The 27841-nt window shown below is 60.2% G+C and overlaps 1 protein-coding gene across 1 annotated transcript in view; it reads right to left on the bottom strand.

The window, feature by feature from the left end:
* Positions 1–565: 565 nt before the first annotated feature.
* ITSN1 (intersectin 1) overlaps positions 566–27841 on the bottom strand; it is a 123145-nt gene continuing 95869 nt past the window's right edge. The window contains exons 19-30 of the mRNA XM_079762187.1: positions 26504–26625; positions 19530–19777; positions 18034–18190; positions 16513–16718; positions 15788–15870; positions 11995–12161; positions 8558–8603; positions 6708–6829; positions 4986–5103; positions 2295–2486; positions 1954–1989; positions 566–1737 (exon numbers count right to left, since the gene is read on the bottom strand). Coding sequence (XP_079618313.1) covers positions 1988–1989; positions 2295–2486; positions 4986–5103; positions 6708–6829; positions 8558–8603; positions 11995–12161; positions 15788–15870; positions 16513–16718; positions 18034–18190; positions 19530–19777; positions 26504–26625 — 1463 coding nt within the window. The 3' untranslated portion in view covers positions 566–1737; positions 1954–1987. The remainder of the gene's footprint in view (positions 1738–1953; positions 1990–2294; positions 2487–4985; positions 5104–6707; positions 6830–8557; positions 8604–11994; positions 12162–15787; positions 15871–16512; positions 16719–18033; positions 18191–19529; positions 19778–26503; positions 26626–27841) is intronic.

Here is a 27841-nt window from a genome sequence, read left to right as displayed (position 1 = left end):
GTGGGGCGCCCACACCTGTGGATCCCCCAAATGCTTGCTGTCCCGAAGGAAACGGCTTTCCCCGCGCGGCAGGGGAGACCCGCAGGTGGGGCTCGTGAGTCAGGGGCGCGGGCGCCGTCACAGCTCCGTGCGTGCACTCGTGTGCTTCTGCCCAGGCGACGCGTGTGCGAGGCGGACGGACGGTGGCCGGTGTGGGAGGGTGAGCGTGCCATCGTTACCCACGCTTTCTGATGTTAGCAGCCCTTACTATGGCCCATCTTGGGGAGACATGTTTTGAACCCCGAGTCCACTCACACGCCGTCGGTGGAGCAGTAACGTAGCTCCAGCCGGGAGCTAGTGAGCCGCTAGCTGGGAGCGGCTGTTCCAGGCCAGGCCCGGGACGGGCCGCAGTTTGCCCACGGGCCAGGGCGGGCGCGTCCAGGAGGGGAGGCCGTGGGAGGACGCAGGGAGGACGTGAGGTCTGCGCTTCGGGGGCACGGGCCTCACCCACGCGTGGGCAGCCGCCGCCTGCGGGCCGTCCGTGTGGCTCCGTCACACCGCCAGGTCCCGGCAAGAACACAGAGACACCCGTTCAGCTTTTATAGGAAGAATTTAATTATCTATACACGTCACTATTCCAAAGTTGAGTTACAGTTGTTAAAGCCGCAGGCTTGTGTATTTATATATTTTACATTCGTTTCCATGAAAATACTGACGCGCAGGGGAGCGCGGAGGAGGGTCCCCGCAGCCACGCGAGCGAGGGAGGGCTCCGCGCAGCCAGCCGTCTCCCAGGGGGAGACAGACAACAGGTCACTGCGGGTTAAAGTCACGGTTAGAACTGCTAGGTTGTGCCTGAGGCTCCCGCCGTGCCGCGGGCTGTCGGCAGCGGGCACGATGGGGAGCTTCCCACTAGTGTTTAGAGACACACAGGGCTCCGGCTACGACACCTACACACACAGGGACGTGGCCGCCCCACACGCTGCGGAAACCCACAGTCTAGTTAAAATGTAAACATCGGACATTGCAGGGAGACGTCTATACATTCTTCCTTGTCAAGAAAATGACTTGTTCAAAATACGTCATTCCGTGAAAAGTGACTGGAAGGAAACGCCGTGTAACAGACACGAGGAGACGGTGTATATACTGTTGCTCATGACAACCTCGATGGCATCGTCTACTGATTTATGGTATGAAAACACGCAACGTTTAAAACCCAAAACAGAAAACACCAACTCAACCCGGTAAATCTGAGACCGAACAGAAACCCAGGTGCTTCTCAGGTGGCTACAAGGTCACTGTGCAAATTAAATCAATGCCATCGGACGAGCGCATCGGACAAGGTAGTGACTTCAGCCGTGGGAGGAACCCTTTCTTATGTACAGGGTGTTGTTACATGCTCACAAGGGACATCGGAAACACACAGACAGCACAACACGTCGGTTCAATCGCTGGTTCTACGCGTCTGAGACACACACGCACTGACCCCTCTCGCTCCCACCGCAGGGACCCCCCGCCCCGTGGGGCTGGTCACACTGGGCGAGTCTCAGACTCACGGACTTCTGGAACATTTTTAATAGCACATGCAGCATTCCTTGATAGTGGGTCTTTTTGCAAAACCAAAATAGCAAAGGAGTAATTTCTTTATTTATTTTATTAAAAGGCTAAAATATATATTTAAGAATAATTTTAAAACGATCGAAAGCACCTGTGCAAAGGTGGGGCGGTCAGTGTGAGCCACTACGAAAGCCACAAAAGGACCCACTACCCTGCGTGTGTGATTCTGCTCCTCTCTCTGCGGGTGGTAACTCCACGTGGCCATCACATGCAACTAAGGCCAAATGAGGTAAACTGCTCTGCAGTGAGTTCTTCTGCTCAGAAGGCAGTAGGTGATCATGCTGGAAGTCACATGATCAAGGCTGCATCTCCCATCATCCCTCTGGGCAGTGATATGGGATAGTGGGTCTCTTTGAGGACTTTCAAGCCTGAGGGGGGATGGACAACATATGATTCCTAGAAAAAGGAGGAAAACAACACATAAGCAAAACAAAACAATGAGCAAAATTCAAGCTAGGAAAATGAGTCAGGCATGTCAACAGCATGGTGCCAAAATGACTTAAAAAAAGGAAAAGGGGCGGGGAGGGACGGGACATGCTACAGAAGGAACAGAAAATAACCCCACAGGGAAGGTGTGCGCTACAGAAGGTCTTCAAAGAGACTGCGGAGGAGCGGGCCGCGCTTGCGCTCTGCAAAGCGGGCAGAACCAGAGCAATGCCGCGTGACCGAGAGGCGCGAGGGGGGCCGCGCCCCGCACTTACATTGCTGGCTCGGGTCCGTGTCGGTGGTCAGCTTCACGTAGTTGGACGGGAAGAGCCCCACGCGCCCGCCGACCTCGCCCTTCCACCAGTCGGGGTCCTCCTTGTTGAGGACGTTGATGATCTGGCCCTTGCTGAAGGCCAGCTCGTCGTCGTTCTGCGCCGTGTAGTCGTACATCCCGATCACCTGGCACACTGCGGGCGGGAGGGCGGGCGGTGAGGCTCGGCACGGGGAGTCTGCCCTCCCCCCAAGTCTGCCCTCCCCCCCCAGCCTGCCCTCCCCCCAAGTCTGCCCTCCCCCCCCAGCCTGCCCTCCCCCCCAGTCTGCCCTCCCCCCCAGTCTGCCCTCCCCCACAGCCTGCCCTCCCCCCCACAGCCTGCCCTCCCCCCAGCCTGCCCTCCCCCCCCAGCCTGCCCTCCCCCCCCAGCCTGCCCTCCCCCCACAGTCTGCCCTCCCCCCACAGTCTGCCCTCCCCCCCAGTCTGCCCTCCCCCCCAGCCTGCCCTCCCCCCCCAAGTCTGCCCTCCCCCCCCAAGTCTGCCCTCCCCCACAGTCTGCCCTCCCCCCACAGTCTGCCCTCCCCCCCCAGCCTGCCCTCCCCCCCACAGTCTGCCCTCCCCCCCACAGTCTGCCCTCTCCCCACAGTCTGCCCTCCACCCACAGTCTGCCCTCCCCCCCACAGCCTGCCCTCCCCCCCACAGCCTGCCCTCCCCCCACAGCCTGCCCTCCCCCCACAGTCTGCCCTCCCCCCCACAGTCTGCCCTCCCCCCCACAGTCTGCCCTCCCCCCACAGTCTGCCCTCCCCCCACAGTCTGCCCTCCCCCCCACAGTCTGCCCTCCCCCCACAGTCTGCCCTCCCCCCACAGTCTGCCCTCCCCCCACAGTCTGCCCTCCCCCCACAGTCTGCCCTCCCCCCCACAGTCTGCCCTCCCCCCAAGTCTGCCCTCCCCCCACAGTCTGCCCTCCCCCCCACAGTCTGCCCTCCCCCCCACAGCCTGCCCTCCCCCCCACAGCCTGCCCTCCCCCCCCAGCCTGCCCTCCCCCCACAGTCTGCCCTCCCCCCACAGTCTGCCCTCCCCCCACAGTCTGCCCTCCCCCCCACAGTCTGCCCTCCACCCACAGTCTGCCCTCCACCCACAGTCTGCCCTCCCCCCCCAGGCTGCCCTCCCCCCCCAGGCTGCCCTCCCCCCCCAGGCTGCCCTCCCCCCACAGTCTGCCCTCCCCCACAGTCTGCCCTCTCCCCACAGGATGGGCTTCGCACAGCGTGAGCGACAGGGCAGACCACGGACTCAAAACCAAGACAGCGGCACAAGGTCCCACTGACGTCCTCCTGTTTCCGTGTCAGCAGCAGGTTCAGTGACAACGGGATGCCTGCGTGGACAGGCCCCCGAGCAGTGGGACCCTCCGATGTGGCCTGGGAGCCGGCCATGGGCCCGGCTGGGCGGGGCTTTCCCGCAGGGCCCTCTGCGGGTGGTTGTTGTTACGGTGGAAGGTAATGATCATTTGACCTCCAGAAACTGCAAACCTTGTGCAAAAATCTAGTGTTTCAGTCTCTGTACCTTTGCACCTCAAAACTCTGTCTGAAAGAGAAATGCCCGCACTCTAGAACAGTTGCTGCCTCATTCCCTAGACCCGTGGTCGGCAAACTGCGGCTCGTGAGCCACATGCGGCTCTTTGGCCCCTGGAGTGTGGCTCTTCCACAAAATACCACGGCCTGGGCGAGTCTATGTTGAAGAAGTGGCGTTAGAAGACGTTTAAGTTTAAAAAATGTGGCTCTCAAAAGAAATGTCCGTCGTCGTGCTGTTGGTATTTGGCTCTGCTGACTACTGAGTTTGCCGACCACGGCCCTAGAGGATGAACTGCTGGCGTTGCCGGCCGGTGGACCTTCAGGGAAGTGTGCAGAGTTGGGCTGGAGCCCAGCTGATCTTTCGTAACCAACTCGCCTGTAGGTTAAGGTTTTCAAACTCTCCAGCCAATTCCATTGCGCCAGCAAATTAGTTCTGAGGTTTCAACCCACCCGGTGCAGGGACTCGGCCAGGCCTCCCGCGGGGGGACCAGCTGGCACCGCAGCCCTCTGCCCACAGAGCCGCAGCCGGGAGGCCCAGCTGGGGCCGGCGCCGGTCACCGCACCTGCCAACGCTGAATGCTGGCCAAGGCGGCCCGCTCCCAGCGTCCCCCTGGGTCACACGGCACACGCGGCCGCGGTGCCGGGACGGCGTCTGCCTCTCCCACCCCCGGGGCTCACAGCCCCACGGACACGCCAGCTCCGATGCCCCGCAGACCGAGCCTGATCTCTCCAGCCACAGACAGCGGCCGCTCAGCGCGGAGCCCTGCCCTGGTCCGTCGGGGAGCCAAGCCCCCCGCCCCCGCCCACAGGAGAGGTCAGGGAGCGGTCCAGTCGGGGACAGCACCGGCCGCCAGGCCCACGTTTACACTGACAGGCCTCTCCGTCCCTCCCCGTCAAACCTGCTGAAACAGCCGAGGGCCACGGGCACCCGGGGCTCCAAGGCCACAGCCTTCACCCGCCAGGGCCCTGCCGTGCGCCGCACGAAGCTGCCTGGCGCTCGGTCCTCTAGGAACACAGACCCGCATCGCACCCAGGACCAGGAGCCCTCCGCCGACGGAACCGGCGCCTCAGGGCCCGCGGGGGAAGGCCGGACGTGGGGGTCTGCGTGGGGCTGGGAAAGCACTCACCTGCCGGGAACGCCGGGGGCTTGGGCGGCTCCGTGGGCGTGACTTTGCTTGTCCCAGGGCTTAGAAGTTTCACGTAATTCGCAGGGAACCAGCCTATCTGGCGCTTTTTCCCACGAGCCTAAAAAAAAAAAAAGGCATCAAAACGTGTACAAGGTTCGCGTTCTCTCAGGACGTATTAGCTCCGTAACGCAGCGCTGCACAGGAACCCCCGGGGCCACATCGCAAACCAGACCCGGAGCGCGTGCAGCTGCGGCCGAGGCCCCGCAGGGCGGCGGCGGGACCACGGTTCAGACTGAGCCGCGCGTGCGCACAGAGCACTGCCCACGCGCACCTGCTCCCGGCTGCTGACATCCCTGGTGAGAGCTCAGCCCGACACACAGGATGCGGGTTCGATCCGGTCAGGGCACAGACCCGATCAACCAAGGAGTGCGTAAGTAAGCGCGTGGAACAACAAATGCATGTTTCTCTCTCCCCCTCGCTCCCTCCCTTCCTCTCTCTCTAAAATCAATGAACTTAAAAAATACTAATGTCAACGTGATCTGCGGGCTTTAGTAATAATAACAGCGCGGTTTGCTGGGTGCTTTCCATGAGCGAGGCCTGTGCCAGGCATGGCTGTGCACGGATCCGCACCATCCACAGGACACTGTGACGCAGGCAAGCGAGTGGCCGTCCCGCGGTCCCAGCTGGTGGCGAGCCAGCTTCCCACGCTCGTCTGCACTCTGAGTGGAGAGCAGGCAACCGCAGACACAAGGCCCATGCACACACAGACAGCAGTCTAAACTGGACACTGCTTTCAGAAACCAGCAGCCCTCGCCCTGGCTGGTGTGGCTCAGTGGATAGAGCGTTGGCCTGCAGACTGAAAGGCCCCAGGTTCGATTCCAGCCAAGGGCACATGCCTGGGTTGTGGGCTCAGTCTCCAGTGGGGAGCATGCAGGAGGCAGCCAATCAATGATTCTCTCTCATCATTGATGTTTCGATCTCTCCCTCCCTCTCCCTTCCTCTCTGAAATCAATAAAAATATATTTAAAAAAACAAAGAAAGAGACCAGCGGCCACTTGGTGCACGGCCAGCCTCTCCTTCCCGTGGATCTAATTCGGCACCGAGTGCTCACAGGCGTGTGGCCCAGAGGGACTCGGAGCCAAGGCTCGCAGTCCCGACTAGTCCATGGAAGGCAGAGCCCAGTCAGGGCCGGGACAAGTGCTGCGTTCACCCGAAACACAGGCCAAAACCACTCACGCGCGCACACAACATATACACACAAGCGCGCATGCACACTCACACATGCATTCACACGCACACATACACGCGCACTCACACACACACACGTGTGCACACACGCATTCACACATACACACACACATACACACAGGAACTAAAACTCCTACGAGGCAGAGGTGGCTTTGGACACAGAACCTACTACTGGACCTTACGGCCCGACGGCGAGCTCCGCCTCGGACAGGCAGGCCCAGGGCGACTGCGGGGACCCTCACCGCTGACTCTGGCCCAGCTCTCCCCAGCTGAGTCCCCAGCTGAGTCCCAGCGAGTGAGGGACCCAAACCACTTGCATCGTCTCCAGAAGCACCCTGCTGCGGGCTGGCCGGAGCCCAGGTACCCCACGGGCTCCGACAACACGGCGCATCTCCCGCTACCCAAGCGCAGGGTGACTGTGACGGAACAGTGTCCTTTGTGACCGCGTCATCCACACCACAGGACGGCACCCACCTGCAGCTCTCCTTCCCACCATCCACCTGGGTTCTTTTTCCGGATCAAAATCAGCTGGCCCGGGGCCAGGGTGAGCTGCTCGGGGCCCGTGGCCGTGTACGAGGCAATGACCTGGGCTATTTCTGGAAAACAAGACCAACACGGCGCACGGTCAGCCAGGAGGGCATGTAAGAGGACAGCTCCCCGGCTCACAGGCTCACGCCCTCAGAGCCAGACTCGGGGCTTGTCTTCTCCGAGGGAAGGCCCATCGCCCATCGCCCATCCCAGGCTGACGTGCAAGTGCAGCGCGCAGGCCCAGCCTGCTGAGGGCCCGGTCCTTCCACAAGCTGCCCCCCAATTCCAGCACTTTCTGTCCTAGCCCCTCCCCAACAGCCGGGCCTCCTCTGTCCCAGGTGCCCTCTGCCCGCCCGCCCACGGACGGGGAGCGGCAGGGACACGGGGAAGCGCAGCGGAGGGAACCCACTGAGCCGGCTCTGCCCGGTTGGGCTGCGGCTTAGACCCTCCCCGCCCGCAGGCCGTTTCGGGGCTCACACTTGAGAGTGACCCTGAAGAGCGGCAGGAAGCGTGCCGATGCAGGTTCACTGCTCTGTGTCTGAGTTAAAGGAGGAACCTGGAGTGAAGGTGGGAGTTTACGCAAAAACAAGTCAGACAGAAGATGGAAACAGCCCTTTCCCGACTGCGAGCCCGTGAGGGAACCCTCCCAGCAGCACAGGCTCTGGGGGCACGGCCGCTGGGCAGGGGGGCGGCCGCTGGGCAGGGGGGCACGAGGGCAAGATCCTTCTCTGCCACATGCACATGCACATGCGCAGGGACTGCTTCCCAAACTTCCAGAAGCGACACAGGCACTGCTCTCCCCTCGGCACACGCCCTCCCCGCCCTCCCCGTCCTCCCCGTCCTCCCGCCCTCCAGCCCTCCCTCCTCCCCGTCCTCCCCGCCCTCCCCATCCTCCCCACCCTCATCGGGGAGGGCGGGAGGGAGGGAGCTGAGGTAGAGAGAGAAGAGGTGAAGCCGCCCCAGACGGTATGTCCCCCTCCTCTAAGGCACACAAGCAACCCGAGCCCTGGTGGCCAGAGCCGGAGGCCCGAGCGCCCCGAGGACGGGTCTGGATCCCAAGGGCTCGGTCCGGACAAGTCCAGGCCAGTGGCCTGTTGGCCTCAGATGTCCTGCGCCCCCAGGCCGGGGGCCAGCAGCCGCCCAGCCCTCTCGCGCCCCCGGGGCCTGAGCAGGGGCGGGCTGAGGGCGGCGGTAAGCCCACGGGCCCTGCGGAGGGACAACTCAGCAGCAGACCATCCCCTCAGCGGAGACCTGCGCCTGACTGACCCCCACGGCCTGAACCCACTCCCCTGCAGGGCAGGCCTCGCTGAGCACACACAGGGCCACCCCCTGGCAGGGGCACTTCAGCCTGTGACCTCCTCAGGCTGGAGGTGGGGAGGACGTCACACAGCCACACGCTTCCACGTTCAGATGAACCGCACTGAGGCGGAGGGAGGACACAGCTGAGGAGCGCCTGCGCGGGGACCTGCCCGACAGCCGTGTCCCTGGCTGAGCCACCACGACGGCCGGCTTCCTGCGCCCGGCGAGGGGACCCGCAGCTCACAGCTGTCTTCCCCCCCCCCCCCCCCCCCCCGCAGGCTGCAGCACCCCTGCCTCGCCCCGCGGGCACAGCTGTGGGTCCCGGCCCCGCGAGTGGAGCCCCAGCCCATCCCACGGCCAGTCCAGGACGAGGCTCCCAGGAGGGCAGCGGCCCAGCCCCCCCAGGAGGGCCTGCCACGTGGGCTCCGGCCCCAGAGCCGGCACCTGGGAGCAGCGGCCAGCACGCACGCTCTGAAAAGGAAGCGCGGGGGACTTACCAGGCTTTTTTCCTAAACTCCCTGTTTTCCCAGCAGCTCCAGAGCCCTTAAAACAGAGCAAAAGGTCTCATTGGCGAGCTGCAGAGTTTTGGTCATGCAACTTAAAAACATTAACGGTGACACAACCCGCTGAGCCCTGCCCCCCCTCCCCCCCGCCACTCATCCCGGGAAACAGCGGCGCTGGGTCTCCTGACGGGAGGAGGGGGGAACACGGGGCAGAGGACGCACCCCAAACACGCGGCCTCGACTCTCTTCTCGGAGGAGAGAGCGGAGCAGGCGGCCTGCAGGCCCAGGGGCTCGGGTCCCGGGCGGCACAGGCACCTCTGTCCCCGCCACGTCTGACAGGTGCCACGCAGGCCCACCTCCTACACACGCTCTCATGCTTCCTGTTCACATGTCAATTCTGACATATTTCACACTTAAAGGGCATAGACATCCGTGAGCCCAGCGCCCAGATTTAAGACATGGAAATATGAATGTTTTGCTACATTTCCTTTAGAGTTTTCTTTAAAAAATAAAAGAACTACAGAGGCAAGTCAGACACCCCTCCCCACCCCATCCTCCTCTGCCCCAAACCTCTCACCGCTACACTCCCATTTCCTCTCAGCGGGACGCATAACCCCCACGAGAACACGTGTTTCCAACCAGGAAGTGTCCCCGAGCGCCCGGTGAATTCCTTCTGGACGCTCACGGCATTTCCAACCGGCAGACCCGCCTCAGAGACAGGGGGCGGCCGCACCAGCCGGCCACACGTGCATCCCCGGCGCTTTACTCTGAATCTCCGCCTCCCCCCATCCTCCCAGTAACTCACACCCTCCAATCCCTGCCTCCCCGTCCTCACAGTAACTCACACCCTCCAATCCCTGCCTCCCCCATCCTCCCAGTAACTCACACCCTCCAATCCCTGCCTCCCCCCGTCCTCACAGTAACTCACACCCTCCAATCCCTGCCTCCCCCCGTCCTCACAGTAACTCACACCCTCCAATCCCTGCCTCCCCCCGTCCTCACAGTAACTCACACCCTCCAATCCCTGCCTCCCCGTCCTCACAGTAACTCACACCCTCCAATCCCTGCCTCCCCGTCCTCACAGTAACTCACACCCTCCAATCCCTGCCTCCCCCGTCCTCACAGTAACTCACACCCTCCAATCCCTGCCTCCCCCCGTCCTGCCAGTAACTCACACCCTCCAATCCCTGCCTCCCCCCGTCCTCACAGTAACTCACACCCTCCAATCCCTGCCTCCCCGTCCTCACAGTAACTCACACCCTCCAATCCCTGCCTCCCCGTCCTCGCAGTAACTCACACCCTCCAATCCCTGCCTCCCCCTGTCCTCACAGTAACTCACACCCTCCAATCCCTGCCTCCCCCGTCCTCACAGTAACTCACACCTTCCAATCCCTGCCTCCCCCGTCCTCACAGTAACTCACACCCTCCCCTCCTCACAGTAACTCACACCCTCCAATCCCTGCCTCCCTGTCCTCGCAGTAACTCACACTCCGATGAGAACACGGGCTCAGCACGCTTCCGGGGCACTGGAGTAAAAACATGTAACTTCTCTACACGGGACACAGCTTGCCCAGTCCCTTTACTTCAGTTACTGACGTTGAACAGCCGTTTTCCAGGGGAAGCTGGAGTGGAGGGTTTACTCCGATGATGCTTTCTGTACTAACGGATACGCGTACCGGCCTCCCTGCCCTGTGTACCGGCTGCGCATCCAGGGAAGGCCTGCGCGGGAGCGCAGTGCAAACGCCTTCCAGGACAGGCTTGTAGCCAACCCCCGACTTCCCCTGGAGGGGCAGCCCACAGGCCCTGCCCACAGGGGGCTCGAGGGGCTCCGCTGTGCTCCCTGCTCCCTGTCCGGGCTCCGCCCTGCACCCCCGTGGCCCTTCGCAGCTGGGAGGCCCCAGGAGAGAAGCCCGCCCACAGCCACAGGCGGCGCTGGAACCCGAGACCGAGGCCGCCTGTAACGTGGGAGGCCGGCCCCTCACGCGCTGAACCACGTCCAAGGAGGGCGGACGGCTGACTCGGGAGATTTTTCAAGTATGAAATCAGGGAGCTCAACGTCCCAAACCTGTGGCATTGCTACCTCTTCCAAAACTACTTTCAGACTGCGGTTAAGAAGCACCTCACAACTCATCTTTCCTTTAAAAAATGGCAGTGTGTTTTTTTACTGAGTGGCTTCAGGTGGAGTTCTATAGAAAACTGTACTTTACTCAAATATAAGTAATGCTTTTGTTTTAACTAACCCAAAAGGTGCAGTCACTTTAAAAGTTGTGCATGGTAACAGAAAGCGAGTTTCGTGTTTAGGGCCATCAAACACACCCCCCCCCCCCCCCCCAATATCATCTGCGTGATTCTGGGGACCCAGGGGCCGCTGGGCTGTCCCACAGGGAGGGGGCTTCCTTCCCCCTGTGGGTTCTCAGACCACAGCCAGGAACACAGAAAGCAAGACCGTCATGAAGACCCTCCCTAGGAGAACAGCAGAAAGCGATTCCTGGGCCCGAGGGGAGGGGAGGCTGGGGGTGGAGGCTGCAGCGGTCACAGGCCCAGCCTCACTCCCAGGGCAGCCGGGCTGCGGAGGCTGGGCCCCTCTTACCCCCCACCCCACCCCCACCCCCAGCTTCAAAGGTCACAGAGAGCTGTGTCCACGCTGATCGCTGGGTGCTGACAGGCCTCCGCCCTGCACAGGCGCAGGAAGTCCGAGGAGAGGGGGAGCGTCGCTGAGCTGACAGCCGGTCCTTGCCGGTCTGTGTCTGAGCAATGCTGTTCACTGCATGGACACCCTGGAACCCTTGCACAAACGTGAAACTGGCCCCCACGAGGTGGGCTCCCACACCCGGCAAGCCCCCCGCTCACCCTGCTTCATTAAACTCAACCATCTCAAGACCGGTGTATGCCACTGAGCTTTCAGACCCCGTTTAACAAGGGCCATTTCCCATGTGGAACGGCATCACAGTAAACGCAGACCCGCAGCCACAGAGACACTGAGGCCCAAAGCAGGACGATCTCTGGGATCTCGTGTCTTCCCACCGTGTCGGCAAACACGTAAGGCTCAGAAACGCGCTCCTGCCGTCTTCCGGGCAGTCACCCAGACACTTCCCTTACACGGCCCAACGTTGCTGTGTCCCTTGGGGGCCCCACATCAGGGGCGTGAAGGCCTGATTAAGAAGGTTACCGAGTCCTCCATCGGTCACACAGGACGGGGGACCCACACGGAGCACTGTTCCCCGCTGCTGCGGGCGCCAGGGAGCAGCCTCCGTCAGCCCGGGGCGTCTCCGCTGGTGGGCAGCACCAAATGACAAGTTCAAAATGACAGGCCACACTGTCTCAGCTGCCACACTGCAGAGCTGAGCCAAACCCGGTCAGTGTTCCACCGGCAAAGGCCCGGCCTCCCTGCGGAGAGAACGCTGCCGAGGGAGGAGCAGTTAGCGGTTTACCTCTGCGTCCTTAAGCCTCACGTAGTTGGACGGGAAGACTCCGGTCTTGTCGCCCACTGTTCCTGTCCACCAGTCACCATCTTTCTTGGTGACCAAAATCACATCCCCTTGCTGAAAGGTTAAGTCGCCTTGCTCAGCGCTCTCGTAAGTGTACATGGCAATAAACTCTGGTGGAGAGAAACATGGAGACACGGAGAGAGCTTGTTGTTGACAGAAGTCCCAGACAGCTTTGCAAAAGAAAGTTCGTGAACAAGGAGGTTAGAAGAGGAGCCATTCAAGAGAAAGGCTAGTCACAGGTGAAATACCGACTTCTAGGGCACCCCTGGCTGCGAACCTCAGCAGCACAGGAAATTCAGTCCCCGCAGGGACAGGACACCAGCCACCGAGCGCGCTACAATGTAGCATCCTGGCTTCCTCAAAATGGGAACACTGCTGCATTTTCTGACAGTTACTGTGCCTCAGACTGCAGCCCCTGGTGTGCCCTCAGATGCTGTGCCTCAGTGTGGAGGGGACGGAGTCACAGTCTAGTAAACTTTGGGTACAGCAGTGTGCCCTTCATGCCAATCAAAGAAGGCACGCCTTTCATTATTCGATGCCCATGTGAAAATTTTTACCGACTGTGCCATACACACAAATGGCAGGAAGCTGTTAGAGCACGAAGTAAAAAACATACATTATCTCATTAAACATGGGCATCTACTTGTCATTCAATGCAGACACAGGTGGAATGGGTTTCCCCACGAGGAAGCCACGCCCAGCAGCTTTAATAGGACGTCCGTGTCCCATGAGCACACTCCTCTGGGTTTCTCTGTCCTGACCTTCCCTTTCCGTTTGGCTCAGCTGCTGTGCCTTCGCTCCTGTGCGGCCACTAAGACAGGTCCTTGGCGAGCACTGCTTTTCCCAGTGATGACAAAAGCAGTGCGCAGCCAATCCCAGAAATAAGCAGGCCTTTGTGAACAAATCGGAGAGAAAACTCAGTTTCCTCCCCTTCGTTATTCCTGTAACTTAGCCTTAAGAGTAAGAGCCAACGTCCTCTACTGTCTGGAGCGGGCAGGGGGTGTACTGCTGAGGCAAGTCTCCTTTTTCATTAGAAACCACGTCACGGCTGAGAAGGGTCGCCAGCCACACATTTTAGACGCTAAACTAAATACGGGGCAAAAAACTGTTTCTACCTTCGCTCCATTTAGCCTCAGCGTTTATGTATTTTTAATCAATATAAAAGTCACACTGCACCCCACAAGTTCACTTTTATGATGGACACTGTGCTCCTTGCTGGAACTTCGGATGGCGCCTGAACTGCCGAGCCTGGCACCAACCAGCAGGCAGGGAACTGGCGCGAGGGGCCTCGGCAGGAGGCGCTGGGGAGCTCACTGCGCTCCGGGCTGCTGCACCTCCGGGCTCTGGCCGCGGCCCCCGGCAGACCCGAGGCCCGAGTGTGCCGGGAGAGCGGAGGGCGCCCGTCTTTAGCCTTTGGGCCAGCAGCGCCACCTCCATCGTTCAAACTGGGGAAATGGTCCCACACGAGGAAGCCAAGTCTGGCAGCTTTAATGGGACGCGCTTTCCCATGAGCACAGTGCTCTTTGGTCCTGTTCTGACCTCCCCTCTCCATTTGCTCTGTTCCGTGGGCCTTCGCTCACGCCTGGCCACCTAAGACAGGGTAACCACCGCGTCCTGCCGCCCCGGCAGGTGAGGGCGATGCTTCCCCAGTGGTCCCTGCGCTTAAAAGGCGCTTTCTCAGAATCGGAGCCAAATTTTGAACCAACTCCCAGAATGCCGAGGAGCTTCGGCAGCACGACCCCGGCTGCCTCAGGGCAGCGGGCGCAGGACCTGGAGGGGCGGCAGGACGTGGCTGCCCGCGCCCGCCACACGCAGGGACCTGCGGGGACGTGAGGCCGACACAGTGGCACCCACCGAGACCCTTCTGGCCACTTCCCACGGGTGCTGGCTGTCCCCGGGCCACTATTTTAGGACGTACCCACCCTGGCCGTCTATGTCATCTGGCGGGGGTCTATTTTAAGTGTGATGATGCCGAATGCAGACTAACAAGCAGCCCACTCATATCTGTAAAGAGCCTGTCTCGGAATCTCAGAAGCACTTTCCTAGTGGTATGAGTTTCTAATATGCAAATCATCTCAGGTGGCTGGAATGAAGGGCACCCCGCGTTCGTATGTGTGGGTTCGTCGGTGACCTGCTTGCTGAGGCCTCTGGGCATGTCCGTCCGCGCTGCGGGCGCCCCGGCCATAACCAGGAGGCAGCAAAGGGGCCGGAGCAGCAGACGTCACAGCCCTTTATTCTAAATCCCTCACACACGTGATCGCGTAGCCCTGTCCATCCAGCTCCCGCTGCCCACTGAGGAGGGGGGCCAGGCCAACGTTATACGGTTACTGGGGGGGGGGGGGGGGCGCTCCAGTGAGACTCAACTGGCATCACGCCCTGAACGTGGGGAGTGTGACAGAGCTTTTGGCCTCGTTCTCCTAACAGCGGGGAAAGAGATCATCAGGATGATAAGCATGGATAGAGAGAACTATGCTGGTGATTGTTTTGGTGGTAACAGAAAAAAAAAAAAAAAGGATGCACTAAAGCAGCGGTTGGCAAACCACGGCTCGCGAGCCACATGCGGCTCTTTGGCCCCTTGAGTGTGGCTCTTCCACAAAACACCACGTGCGGGCGCGCACGTACAGGGCGACTGAAACTTCGTGGCCCACGCGCAGAAGTCGGTTTTCAGCCTGGGCGAGTCTATTTGGAAGAAGTGGCGTTAGAACACTCAAGGGGCAAAGAGCCGCATGTGGCTCGCGAGCCGCCGTTTGCCGACCACTGCACTAAAGCGCTGGCTGTGTTTAGTGACGGTGAGCGTCTGTACCTACACCTGCACATTTACAGAAACGTGCCTCTAAAACGCCTCCTGAAAGGAACCTGGGTTACTGAGAGTCTGCAGCATCACTAACCCTTAACCCTGCTGTCTCCATGGAAACCTTTGCTTCACTAATTCTGTTTTTCACAAGCCAAGGCTTCCGAGGAGTGCAGCCGCCTCCTGACGGCACACGAGCTGCAGACACCCAGCCTCCGGTCACGGATGCCGGGCCCGGGAGTGTACTCTCCGGCTGGGCAGACACTGGGGAGCCCACGCTGCTCAGACGCGGCCTGAGAGCCGGCCCGGCGAACGCAGCAGCAGCGGCACGAGGGCCACACAGCGCTGTGAGGGGGAAGAGGCTGCGGTTTCCGTGGGAGCCTGAGGAAGGCGGTTTCGGTCCCTTTTAAACCCGCGTCATTATCGGCACAGGCGTCCTAGGGTTCTGTCACGAAGCAAAGACCAGGGAACAAAGCAATCGGTTGTTATGTAATAAAACGCAAAATGAAATTTTAGGCCTAAACAACCTGGTGTGGTTACTTCCATGGAACCTAGAACTGGACAGTTCAGGTGATGCTGGTGCCGCCGGGACGGTTTGCCGGATGGGCTACAGTTTAACCTCCCGTCCGAGTCCAGAACAGCCAGGTCTACACGCAGCTGCCAGCGTGCTCAGAAGCCTGACCCTCCGGGACTCCGATGGGCTCTTTCCAAGGCCAACGGGTGCTCATCGAACAGGAGGAGGAAATGCAGGTTGGTGGTCAGTGTGTCTGACGGCATCTGGAGTCTCCACAGAGCTGTGACTCTGTAAGAGCTGCGCTCACCTGAGCGGCTCGTCTACTGAGCACACAGGCGTCATCTGTTAGAGGGAAGCCGGCTGGCCCCGCACACCGGCTGCCGTGCGCCCAGCCGCCCCCCCCACAGGGCCCAGCGAGACGGGGCGCTCACCTTCTCCCGAGAGGGCCGGCTTGGCCGCCGGGGAAGCCACTCGCTTCAGAGGCGCAGGACTGTCTGAAGAGCCAGAATCCGTGCTGAAAGGGGAGGGGAGAGTGTTTTAGTTTTATCTTCAAAGAAAATAGTACAAAACACTGGTTTTTCTTTTTTAAAACTGTTTCATGTTAAACACGGCGAACAATCTACAGCTGCAATAGATGCACTTCGCTAAGGGCCCCGATGCCACGCTCACTCTTGTTTCTCGGCCCGCGGCCGTGCGGGACACGCAGCCAGCGTGCGGGTCTGCTTCAGAGCCTGCCTGACAGACGCTCGGCGCTGTTTGCTGTTTTCCCTTCTATGAACTCATGGCTGGCTTGGAACCCCATGCGGCCGGGACGATTATAAGGAAGCTGGCCATCAGGCTCCTGGTGGAAAAGACACTCTCCCCCCGGCAGCTCCCAGGGCTCCGGTGCGAGTCTGAGAGGCTGCGCCTGAGCGTGGGAGAGGCGCAACCGCCACAAGTCCGCCAGGACGGCCCCCAGACAGAACCCTCTCGCGGGCGTTAACAGAGCACAGACTCCCAGGCTCCCCCGGGGCAGGACCTGAGCACGTATCTCTACGAGGCCGCCCTCACGGTCACATGGCCCAACTCTCACAGTTACAAGACGCGGAGGAACGGAACTGCGCAGACTAACCGCAGGCTCCGTGTTCCCCGCACAGAGCACGCGGCGCAGACATACCTGGCCGCCTTCCTGGTGGGCCCGGAGACCAGCTTCACGTAGGACTTGGGGAACCAGCCCTTCTGGCCCTGCACCTCCCCGAACCACCACATGTCCTGCTGCTCCAGCACGGCCACCACGTCGTTCTTGTTGAAGTTGAGGTGGTTGTCCTTCTTGGCCCTCCAGGGGTACAGCGCCTGCGCCTGCAGCCCCTCCACCTTCTCGCCCTGCGGGGACGACACGGCCGCGTCACGGCGGGACCTGCTGTCTCCGGGAGCACACCGGGCACGCGCGGCCGCGGCGGACGGCGGGGTACAGGCGCCCCGTTTCTCAGGAATCGTTTGTCTTCCAAGGCGGCGGCGGAAGCTGCCGGCCATTCCCGCAGCCACGTCTGGCGTGGGGAACTCGCCGCTCAAACGCCGCTGCCCTGGCGCTGCCCGGGCACCCCCACACCAGGTCAGGCTGACGTGGTGTCAGGGGAAGGTTAACACCGGAGCGGAAACCCTAAATCCCACCGGTGAGTAGCTGGCACCTCAGTCCAGGGGCCGCCCGGACCCTGCCAGCTCCGTTCCTTCTTAGAACAGAGGCCTGGCGAGCCCGAACCCACTGCAATCACAGCTACTGGACAACCCCCTGCAAGACATAGGGGTCACCGCAAGATGAGATGCCCATCTGCCTCCCAAAGTACCTCGGGGGGCGGGAGACACCCTTCATAAACCGTCAAGTGCGGTAAAAAGGGGCAGTGTGGCGTCAGAACCCGTAATTCCCGGGAAGAGAGAGACGCAAGCAACTGCGAATTCCCCTGGCAGGGGGCACAGAGGCTCCAGCTGGACACAGCGGGGACAGGGGACAGGGCCGGGTGGGGCCTGGCGGCGGGGACAGGGGACAGGGCCGGGCGGGGCCTGGTGGTGGGGACAGGGGACAGGGCCGGGCGGGGCCCGGGAGGAGGGGCACCCCCGCGGCCTCAGCCTGGGTGCCGGGGGCGTGGGAGGAGCGGAGGCTGGAGGGCAGGGGAGGCACAGACCTGAGAACACAGAAGCGCTACCGAACCTTCAGCCACAGCCACAGCTGAGGGGGCAGCAGAGCCTGGACGCGGCCACCTCCGCCCCCCTGGGCAGCACGTGCAGCTAACAGGGTGCGGCCCACCCCGGCTCCGTTCAGCCCCGCCTCCTCCCGCCTCCCGAGGCCCTGGGTCCCTCCCGAGGCTGCCCGGGAGCAAGGCCCCTCCTCTCTCCTGCGTCTTCCCCCGTCCCGCTCCCAGGAGAAGAAGACCGTCTCCTCCCATGTCAGTGTGTCCACCGCGGCAGTTGTGTCCCCCTCTCCCCTGTTCAGACGCGCCCCGGACCGGCCAGGCGGGAGGTCACCCCCTCGGCAGGCACACCCCAGGCTCCTGAAAGGCCGCGGAGGACGGAGCTGGGCGCATCTGACGAGGCTCCTTCTAAACGGCCGCCCAGCGGCAGGCACCTGCTGACCTCGCTGACCCCCACAGCATGCGCGGCTCACCCCCCCCCCCCCCCCACACACACACACCCAGCTGCTTACCTGGCCTAACACCGGGGATGGAGAGGAGCCGGTGGCCGTGGCCGGAGTGAAGGCCGACCGCTGCCGTACCTGGCCGGCACTGGGGACGGTGAGCGAGGGCTGGGCCGCCCAGGCATCCCAGCTGTCCGTGTCGGGCTTCTCGGCCGTGCTGGGCCACCTGGGAGGGAAGCAGCCGGTGAGCAGCAGGCCCTTCCCACCACCAGCTGCCCCCGGGGACACAGCCCGGCCCAGGCCCAGGCCCTGCGGCTCCAGGCGAGGAGGAGGAAAAGCTCGGGAGCCTCCGGCAAACGACAGCGGCTTCTCTGAGCCTCGATTGCCTCGCTGACCAACGGGAAGGTCACTCCGCCCTCTGGCTGGTGGGAGGGTCACGTGAAACACCAGGTGGGCAGACACGCTAACCACGGAGCACCAGCAACACCCGCCCTGACCGTCGCTGTCATATTTAACAGCAGCAGCGACATCGGCGAAGAGGAAGTCACACACCACGTGTGAACGTGCCAGCGTGTGGCTCGCGCCCCCAACACCGTTGCTCCCTCCGTCCCCCGTCACCAGCCGGCCTGAAACGGCCACGCCTGTGTGAGGGAGGGCCCACGTGGGGCTGCTCTCTACGTCTCTGAGGCACGGACGCAGCTGGAAGTGAAGCCCGTGCCTGGCCGGACCGCACGTCCGGGCTCAGGCTGAGAACCGAGGGGCCCGAAATGACAGCGACTGCGCAGCACCGTCCCGAGGAGGCCACGCTGCTGGGCCCACAGCCACGCAGCCCGCAGGGCACGGCCTCCGCCTCTGCAGCCTGCGCCTCGGCTCAAAGTCGGTGCCTCTCAGTCCAGATTGGGGGGGGGGGGGGAGATGGGCGGAGGGGGCGGCCACCTCAGGCCCTCCCTCCAGCCGGGCTTCTCCGGAAGGACGGGGAGACTCGAGAAAAACCGGAAGCGCTTTTTACTCTGTCGCTTGTGCCTGGGCGGGCGGGGAGGGGGGGTTCAGACACCTGCACGCCTCGCACATGCGTGTCTCTGACCAAGTGGGCAGTGGCTCAGCTGTCGCGCCCAGCCTCTGCTGACCCGTCTTCAATGCCATTCCCTGAAGACCAAGGGCACGTCACGGCCCGGCACCCCGCTCCTCACTCTGCACGTCCGTCCAAGACGGGAGAGGAGAGCGGCACAGAAGCAGCTTCCTGTCTCCCTCCGAGCCGAGGACCCAAGTCCTGTCCGCTCTGTCCAGCTGAGAAGTGCTGACATGCAGGAAATGCTGAGGAGCTGCTGGCTGGCGTGGATGCCAGAGATGGTTAGGAAACTTTCTCCATTTCTCCCGGGAACGACAGGCCCAGACAGACCGACTCTGCCCCGGCGATCACGGAGCAACGCACATCAGCCCCGTCCCGGGAAAGGAACCCACACTTGCCGGGACCGGTCGGCTACACCCCCGACTATGACAGCCCCTAAGAAGAAAGGTCACCAAGCGGGTAACCCAAAGGTCACAGCAACGGCGGCTGCACTCACGTGGAGCTGAAGTCGGCCCAGTTGTTGGGGGTCGCGGAGGGCTCGGCCGCAGTCACCGCCGGGGCAGCCGGCGTCTCCCGCACCTCCAGCTTGGGCGTGGGGGTGGAGGCCAGGTCTGTCACTGGTTTGACGGGGGCAGGAACCTCGTTTTCTGGGATCTTCTCGGCGTAGTTGGCAGGAAACCACCCCGTCTTGCCTTTCAGCTCTCCTCCGAGCCACCCCGGCTCTCCAGTCTGGCTCTCGTCCACCTGCAGGAGAGCCACAGGCTTGAACTCGAGCGGGACTGACCAGCCCGCAGACACCGGACACACAGACGAGGCCCGGCCCGGCAGACCCGACCCCGGCGGCTCTGCACCTGATCCCGGGGCGGTTCTAGGCCCGACCCCGGCGGCTCTGCGCCCGACCCCGGGCAGGTCTGCGCTGGATGCCCGAGCCCTGGCCTGAGCCCACAGGCGGGGCCAGCAGCCAGCTCTTACCCTCGGTGGGGTTTCCGTTTTTCTAACCACGGCGGTTCAGACCAAGAGCCTGAGCCGAGGCCCACAGCGCACCTGCTCAGACTAGCTGGAACCGGAAAGTGCCTGCCACACTTCATCCCTCAGAAGCCCGCTAGTTATTACGGACAACGTGACGGTGCTTCCTTAGAGCCGGAAGCTCAGGGTGCCAGCAATATAAACTCCGCATCCTCTAAGCCCTCCAACAACAAGGGGCTCGTCAGCGAGGGGCGAGAAAGACAAGCAGCTGCTGCTGAGCCAGGGAGCGGCTGCGCAGGTGCGGACGAGAAAAGGAAGGACGTATTATTCGCAGCAGCAGCTTCCATTACATCCGCAGTTTCCTGCCTCACAAATTCAGCTCTGACTCTCAGGAAGCGCATGTGAGGATGTGAAACCCCGCAGCTCAGCATTCCAGACGCTGTGCGTTACCCCAGGCGCTCCTCATGTCTGCGCTGCGCTCCAGCTCCCCTCAGAGGGTGACCCGACCCCAGCGGAGGGAGTCTGCGTCTCCTTACAAGTTCCCCCCCGTCGTAGGAGCTACGGGAACCGCCCCCCGAGGCGGGGGGACAGTTACACTCGCTGGTAGAAAAGTCTGTTCACTGCTCCAGGCCAAACAGGGGCGAGCAGAGACCTCATCTGATTGTGAATCCCTTAACATTCTAAGGAGGTAACACATTTAACACGTCACTGGGCATTAACACTGCTTTTTAGAAATCACCGAAGTGAGTAGGCAGGGTCTTAATGATTTTAGAAAAACTGGCAAAAAATACCAGTTTTCTAACCCATTCAAATTTCAAAAAAAAAAAAAAGCAAAGAACTATAGACCCAAACACCTATCTGTACTCTGTGTAGAGTAGGGGGGTAGTAGTCATTTGCTTCCTTGAATTAAAAAGGTGTTTGGTGGGGGGAGGTGGAGAGAGGGGAATACCCAGCCGACTACTGAACTGTGACTCAGCTGGAGGGCGCCTGCTCGTCTCCCCCCCACCCCGGCTCGGCCCCCCACAGGGAGCCCTGCTGTCCCGGGTGGGAGCCGTCTGAGGCTGAGGGCCCCCCGGGTGGGAGCCGTCTGAGGCTGAGGGCCCCCCGGTGGGAGCCGTCTGAGGCTGAGGGCCCCCCGGGTGGGAGCCGTCTGAGGCTGAGGGCCCCCCGCAGCGGGTCCCGGAGACAGAGCAGTCCGGTGACCCTCGCTGACACTGAGTCAGGGTGGACACCTGGTCACTGTTCCTTCAACTCCCACACAGCTTGTTCTAACTCCATTTTCGGGGCAGCCCCAACTGGTTCTCTAATGAGGATTTTTTAAAAAAATATATTTTTATTGATTTCAGAGAGGAAGGGAGAGGGAGAGAGAGATGGAAACTTCAATGATGAAAGAGAATCATCGATTGGCTGCCTCCTGCACGCCCCCCACTGGGGATGGAGCCCGCAACCCGGGCCTGTGCCCTGACCTGGAATCAAACCGTGACCTCCTGGTTCCTAGGTCGATGCTCAACCACGGAGCCACCCGCTGGGCTCCATGGCTTCCTGAAGCCGCCTCGCTGGCCGGGCCTCCGCACTGCCGCCCTCTTCCCCGGCTCCCGCTCCCGGTGCAGCCTGGCCTGCGCCTGACCCCCTCCCGGGACCACCTCTGGCTCTCCCCGGGAGTCCGTGCCCGGAGGCCTGTGCGCAGGGACCTCCGGCAGCGGGAATGCCTCAGGGCCGGAACCCGCCCCGGCCGTGCCCGGCAGGCGCGCTCCCTGCACACGCTGGGCTCCTGCAAGGTGGGCAGGTGACTCAGCCTCCCGCCGAGACACGGGGTCTGCCCCGACCTCTGACCTCTTACGGGATGCGAAGCCCCCAGGAGTGCCCCGCTCCGCCCGGTGGGCAGGCCTGGCTCCACCCCGGCTAACTGATCCCGCCCGCCTGCCCCTCCCGCCCCCAGTGACAGGTGTCCCCCACCGAGTGAGGGCTGTGGGCTGAGAAGGGGCCGCCCTCAGGGGCTCACCTCCTGGACATTCCCTGCCAGCCGACCCCCCGAGCCTCGGGCAGGCCTCGCGCTCTCGCAGGAACCCACCATTCGCACGGACAGTCACGTTTTAATGAAAAGGGTCAGAGAAAGCAACCACTTACAGTAAGTACATTAACGCCCCTCAAACCACGAGCTTTGTCACAAAGAGAGGAGACAGGGACCCCGATCCCCTCCCAAGTAGACAAAGCGGGGCGGGTTTGAGGGACTCAGAGCCGATCACGGGGACGTGCTGGGGTCAGAGCAGCCAGGTTTCGCGCATTTGCCACGGGACACACGGCTTCCCAAGGGAACGCGGGAAGGACACAAACTGGTCCCACCGCGGGAACCGGCGGCTGGCGAGCGTCCCCGACTGTCGCAACCACCCAACTCTGCCCCGGAAGCGCCCGGCAGCTGAGGCGGCGTGGCCACGAGTGCGCCTGGCTGTGTGCCACCAGCTCTGTCACAAACAGGCGCCGGGCGGAGCTGACCCGCAGCCCCCACGCTGCACGGCTGTGACTGTCACCCTAAGCAGACGGCGAGCCTGTGAGAGCCCAGGGAAGGCGGGAAGGAAAGGGATGGCCGACACTTCAAGAACGAAGTACTGACTACACTAAAGGTGCTGACTGTGTTCTAAGAAAATTCTCCATCGAGAGGAGAACAGACCAACATGGGTTTAAGTTGTTAGGACAGAAATGCTAAACCATAAGACAGACTCGTTCCAGGGCTGTGGCTGACCGCTGCTGAAGAGGTCTCCTTTCCTGGGTATTTCAGAAGACACTGTCCACAAAGAAGCCAGGACTAGTCCTGACAAGAAGAGATCAGGTTTTAAAGAGAAAGAAAGCCTTCTGTTTCCCTGCTGCACGCGCTCCGCTGTGCACGTGTACCACGCGCTCTACCCATCCACCCACGGGCGGCGCGTGGGCTGCTTCGGGATGCGCGTGGAGCGGTTCTGATGGGCCTGGTCTTGCACCCGAACCTGCTGAGCAAGAGGCTCCGCCTGGGCTAAGATAAACCTCAACGGAACAGCAGTGAGCGAAGGTCTTCGAGTCCTAAAGCTGTTCCAACACATTACAGGGGTCAAATGGGATTCATTCGCCCCCAGGTACTGGGACCCCGACGAGAAGACAGGCCACAGATTCCCGCAGCATCTAAGCCTTGGCTGTCAAGGTCAAGCTCAAACCAACCAGGAAGCTTCATTCAGAGTCCGCGCAATGCCGGCTCGCCCTGGGCCTGCTCCTCTGCTCCTGGCAGCTCAGTGAGCCTTCGAGGCGCCTTCCCCACGCGCCGGCTCCCCCACGGGTCTCCTGTTTCCTCTGAGATCTTAAACGTGAGTGGCAGGCGTCGCTCAGACTTCTTTGTATTACCGACACTTAGGATAGGACTATGTACAAGACAAGACTTTAATTCTGTGAACCACAGAAATTGTATTTTTGAGGAAAACTAAGCTGGTAGTCAAGTTTTTTCAAAAGCAAAATATTTTCTAAAGTCCCCAGCCAGCCTGCCTGCCTTGAACAAGGAATCGTGGTCAGCTGCTCAAGTCTCACAGGTATGTGTGGCTGGTTTCCCAAGATGTTGAAGGAATCTGAGATCGGATGGCTGCTGTGCCACAGAATAAGGGAACTCCTGATTATTTCCCTGAGAGGGGTTGACAGTAACGTTCTAACTACATATTTTTCATGCCCACATTTCTTAACTGCAATGAAATAAAACCTGTTACTATTACATGTCAAACCCTCCTTCCCCCCCATATTGTTAACCTTACAAAGGTAAGACCTGAATGTCGGGGGGGGGCATGTTGCATTGTGTGACAGAAAACGGGGCGCTGCCCTGCTCATGCGCACTGCGCGTTCCTCACGCATCCCAATGTCTAAGGCAGAGCGAACGCCACTCCAGCCCCGGGTGGACATGCTGGTACCCATCAAAGCTGGATTTACTTTTAGTGTTTGCTATAAGTTACAATGTCCACACATGTATAAATATGAAAATAACACAGAGTAGATAAAATTAAACACGAAAGCCTCTTCACGGCCCAGGGGAACCGCTGTTAACAGTTTGAGTCTATATTTCAAGACTGTTAACTACACATAAACATCCACAGACACACAGCTCTTCCTTAACAAAACCCAGGTATACTCTATTCTGCGTCTGCTGTCTGACTGGAAAGCTTGTTTGTCGGTGTGAATTTACATAGTTTTTCCACACCTCCGTTATACTGTTCAGTTCCACTGGAATTCACGTAACCCTCCCGCCAGCCAGCTCGGCTGGGCCCTCCTGCTTCTACCCACACACTGATGAACAGCCATGTGCACACATCTTTGCACACATGCCAAAAGCAGCTGGCGGAGGGAGAACACCAGACTTTCAGAGAATGTGAAATGGGAAGAGGCATTGCCAAAGGACTTACCAATTCAGACAGCATCCACTTGCCTACACTGACAGAGCTGGGCAGTAGCGAGCTTTTACACTTGCTCAGTTGAGAGATGGAAAATACTATCTCGTTTTTTTAACTTGCATTTTCCGGATCACCAATGAAATGGATGATCTTTTTATTTATTTTTTTAACTCATTTACTTTTCTTCACCTGCCTGTCTCTTCGTATCCTCCACCAGCTTTTCTGAGTTGTGTTCCTTTCATGTTAACCTTTTGGAATATTTTATGCAATACAGATATTAACCTTTTGTCTCTCGTGTACTTTGTGACGTACACATTTTAATTTTTTATATTGTCAAATCTGTCCATTTTTGTCATTTATGGCTTCTGGTTTTAACCTACAGGTGCATTTCTTAGCCATAAATTATTCCAATATTCACCTTTTTAAAAAAGGTTTTTTAAAATTTTATCTTTTCGTTTTGGAGCCTGTGTTTGTCCGTGGCCGAGGCAGAGACTTGACCTAACAACTTGCCAAATACAGAGCCTTCGAATGAGCCGCCACGGCGCCCGCGAGGGAGGCCTGTCCGTTCTGCACGCCTGTCTCCTTCCTGGTTTTTGTGAGCACAACACGCCAAACACTCCAAACGGACTACCACTACCGCGACAACACCCACAGATAGGGCACCCACACAGGACTGAAGCGACTTAAAGGCACAGAACACCGACTATGGTGCAGACTTCCTGACAGCCACAGAGCACTTACCCATTCCCCTTTAACCTCCACCGGAAAGCAAAGGTTTGAAAGCAAGCAAAACAGATGTTTAATGAAAGGCTTATTCTTACAGTGCATCTAACTACTCATCTAGTCCAGCTGGTGGTGAACTAGCCAACTTAAGGAAAAGGACTCAATATCATTGTAAAAAATTCACGTTGCAAAGAAAGAGCAGTATCTTCTCATTAAAATACAGATCATCTGTTAACGTTTCCTACGGCAACACTTGTAACACCCCCTTATCTCGAGAAGAACACTTACTTTTCTGCAACTTGTATTGCAACAAAATGCAAGTCTGAAAACATTAAGCTTGGTTTTCCCAGGGTAACAGGCCACTCTGTAACGAGGCCCCATCTGATGTCACACTGCCCTTGCGTCACTTTTAAAAGGGGCGGCGTTTCAAAGACGAGGCCGTGCGAGCGCAGCAGCAGGTGGGGAGAGGCTGGGCCCGGCCTGGCACCACCACGTCCGGAGCGGTGCCCACCCCTCAGGGAGCCAGTTCTCTCTGCCAGAGGGAGGCCAGAGCCCGTCTGTGTCTGAAGACACACTCGCTCCTGAGCTTCGGGAAGATTCCGGCCCTTTGGCCTCGGCCCTCCTGTTTCCAGCCCACAATTAGAGAAAAGGCCATCGAAATAACAGCGGGGACGGGACTGATTTCTCTGTTCTTTCTTTCTGTCCTGGCCCCTTGAAGATCACACATTCTACAGAGCTCAGCTGTGCACCGGATGCACGCGTCACGGCACACACCTCTCCCTCAGAGCCAGGGTCCCGGCAGGAGAAACACGTCTGTCTCCATCCCACCTCCTCGCTCTTTTAAAACGCCGGCCCGCTGCCCGGTTGCCCTCTCAACGCGAGCAGCGATGCGAAGGTGGCCACTTCCAGACTCTGACTCTGAAGTTGAGAACTAGACTGAGGTGCAACGTTTCTTTTAGAAAGTAACTTAGGTCAACCACATGGCTTTCTTCTTTCTTACACTGGTCCCTATGTTTTAGTTACAATCGTAAGAATATATTTAATTGGCAACTATGAGAATGCTGCTGGAGCGTTTCACATGTAAGGCTATTCCTTGAAGACCACTACAGTCCCGGAGGAGTCACCTATGCTCTGAGGCTGCGGATCGGCACCGATTTAGAACTACGAGCCGGTCGCCTTCATGGCTCTGGTTTCAGGCGATGCTGGCGCAGGGTCAGAGGTCCTCTCCCATTCTAGCAGGAAGGGAAGAAGACGGCCTCCCGCTCGGACACCAGGGCTGGGTTACTGGCTCTCACGCCCCCTGACGAGCTCACAGCTGTCAGTCAAGTCCACAGGAAGGCGGTGCTGCCCGCGGACGGTGGTCACTGCCCGGGGCCGCCCTTACCATGACGATGTCGCCCGGCTGGATGCTGATCTCGTCGTGGCTCCTGGACTCGAAGGGATACAGCGCGCGGTAGTACACCACCTTCACGTTCTCCTGGGCCCCGATGGTGAGCGGGCCTTTTTCTGTGGACAAGGTGGGGGTGGGGGAGACGGGAAATAAAACATTACACGGAACACGAATGCATGACAAGCCAATAGCTGCTGTCCCCTCTACCGCCTCCTCAACCCCGAACCTCCCATCCACCTGGGCCTCTGAGCACACATCTGCCGGGGAGCCGAATCCGAGGTCGGCACCCCAGACCCACCAGAGCATCAGCGGATCCTCTAAGGCAGGGGTCCTCAGACTTTTTAAACAGGGGCCAGTTCACTGTCTCTCAGACTGTTGGAGGGCCGGACTATAGTTTAAAAAAAAAACTATGAACAAATTCCTATGCACACTGCTAAGTCGGCTGCTAAGCAGGACAGGCAGCGGCGGCAAAAACACCTGGCGGGCCGGATCAATGTCCTCGGCGGCCGCATGTGGCCGCGGGCCGTAGTTTGAGGACCCCCGCTCTAAGGCTTAACCATAGGGACCAGTTTGAAAGAATAAAGCTTAGTAAGCAAAGGCCATCCCAATGCCGAGTGCAGTGAGGCTAAGGCCTCCGGACCTAGGCTCCAGCACCCAGGCCTGGGAGCACCGAGGCCCCCCACCCAGCAGATCCAATGGGACCCAGGTCGGGACTCGCCAACAAAAAGCGCTTTGGAGGCAGAGCCCAGCTTTCCGATTAAACACGTGGCCATGCTGCTGTCTGGGCCCTGAACGCAGTCCCAAAGAACCCCGCGGCGCTCACCACAACCAGGCGCTGTGATCATCCTGCGTGAAGGGAGGCGCATGCGCCTAGGCATGGACCCGAGATGAAAATGGCTTAGATTTGAAACGAAATAAAAGGTTTAAAAATGCACGAGAGCAGAGGGCAGTCTGGATTCGGTTGGCAGGACTAAGCATGCCCTCTGACTGTCTGCCCATGTTCGCTGGCGCATCTGCTTTCCCCGAGAGCAAGGCGGGGGGGGGGGGGGGGGGGCGCTGCCCTCCTGTAGCCTGGAAGTGGGGTGCGCTGCGGGACTCCCACTGACCGAAGGAGAAAGTCCTGACTAGGAAGCAACACAAGAGACGTAAACTAACTGCCGTGATCAAGTCACGGGGAAATGATTTTCATATCAAAACACCTTCCGCCTTCGTGCGGGCGCTCCCGGGGGATCTGCTGACTTCCCCCCTGGGCGGCGAGCGCCTTGGGCATGGAGGGTGCGGACCCAGCTGGGAGCCCCCTCCCGCCCCTGCCCACCGCGGCAGGAAGCCAGC

Source organism: Cnephaeus nilssonii (assembly GCF_951640355.1).
Source record: "Cnephaeus nilssonii genome assembly, chromosome: 3".
Taxonomy (NCBI): domain Eukaryota; kingdom Metazoa; phylum Chordata; class Mammalia; order Chiroptera; family Vespertilionidae; genus Cnephaeus; species Cnephaeus nilssonii.
The sequence above is the reverse complement of the archived record's forward strand: the minus strand, read 5'-3'. Positions and strand labels throughout refer to the sequence as shown.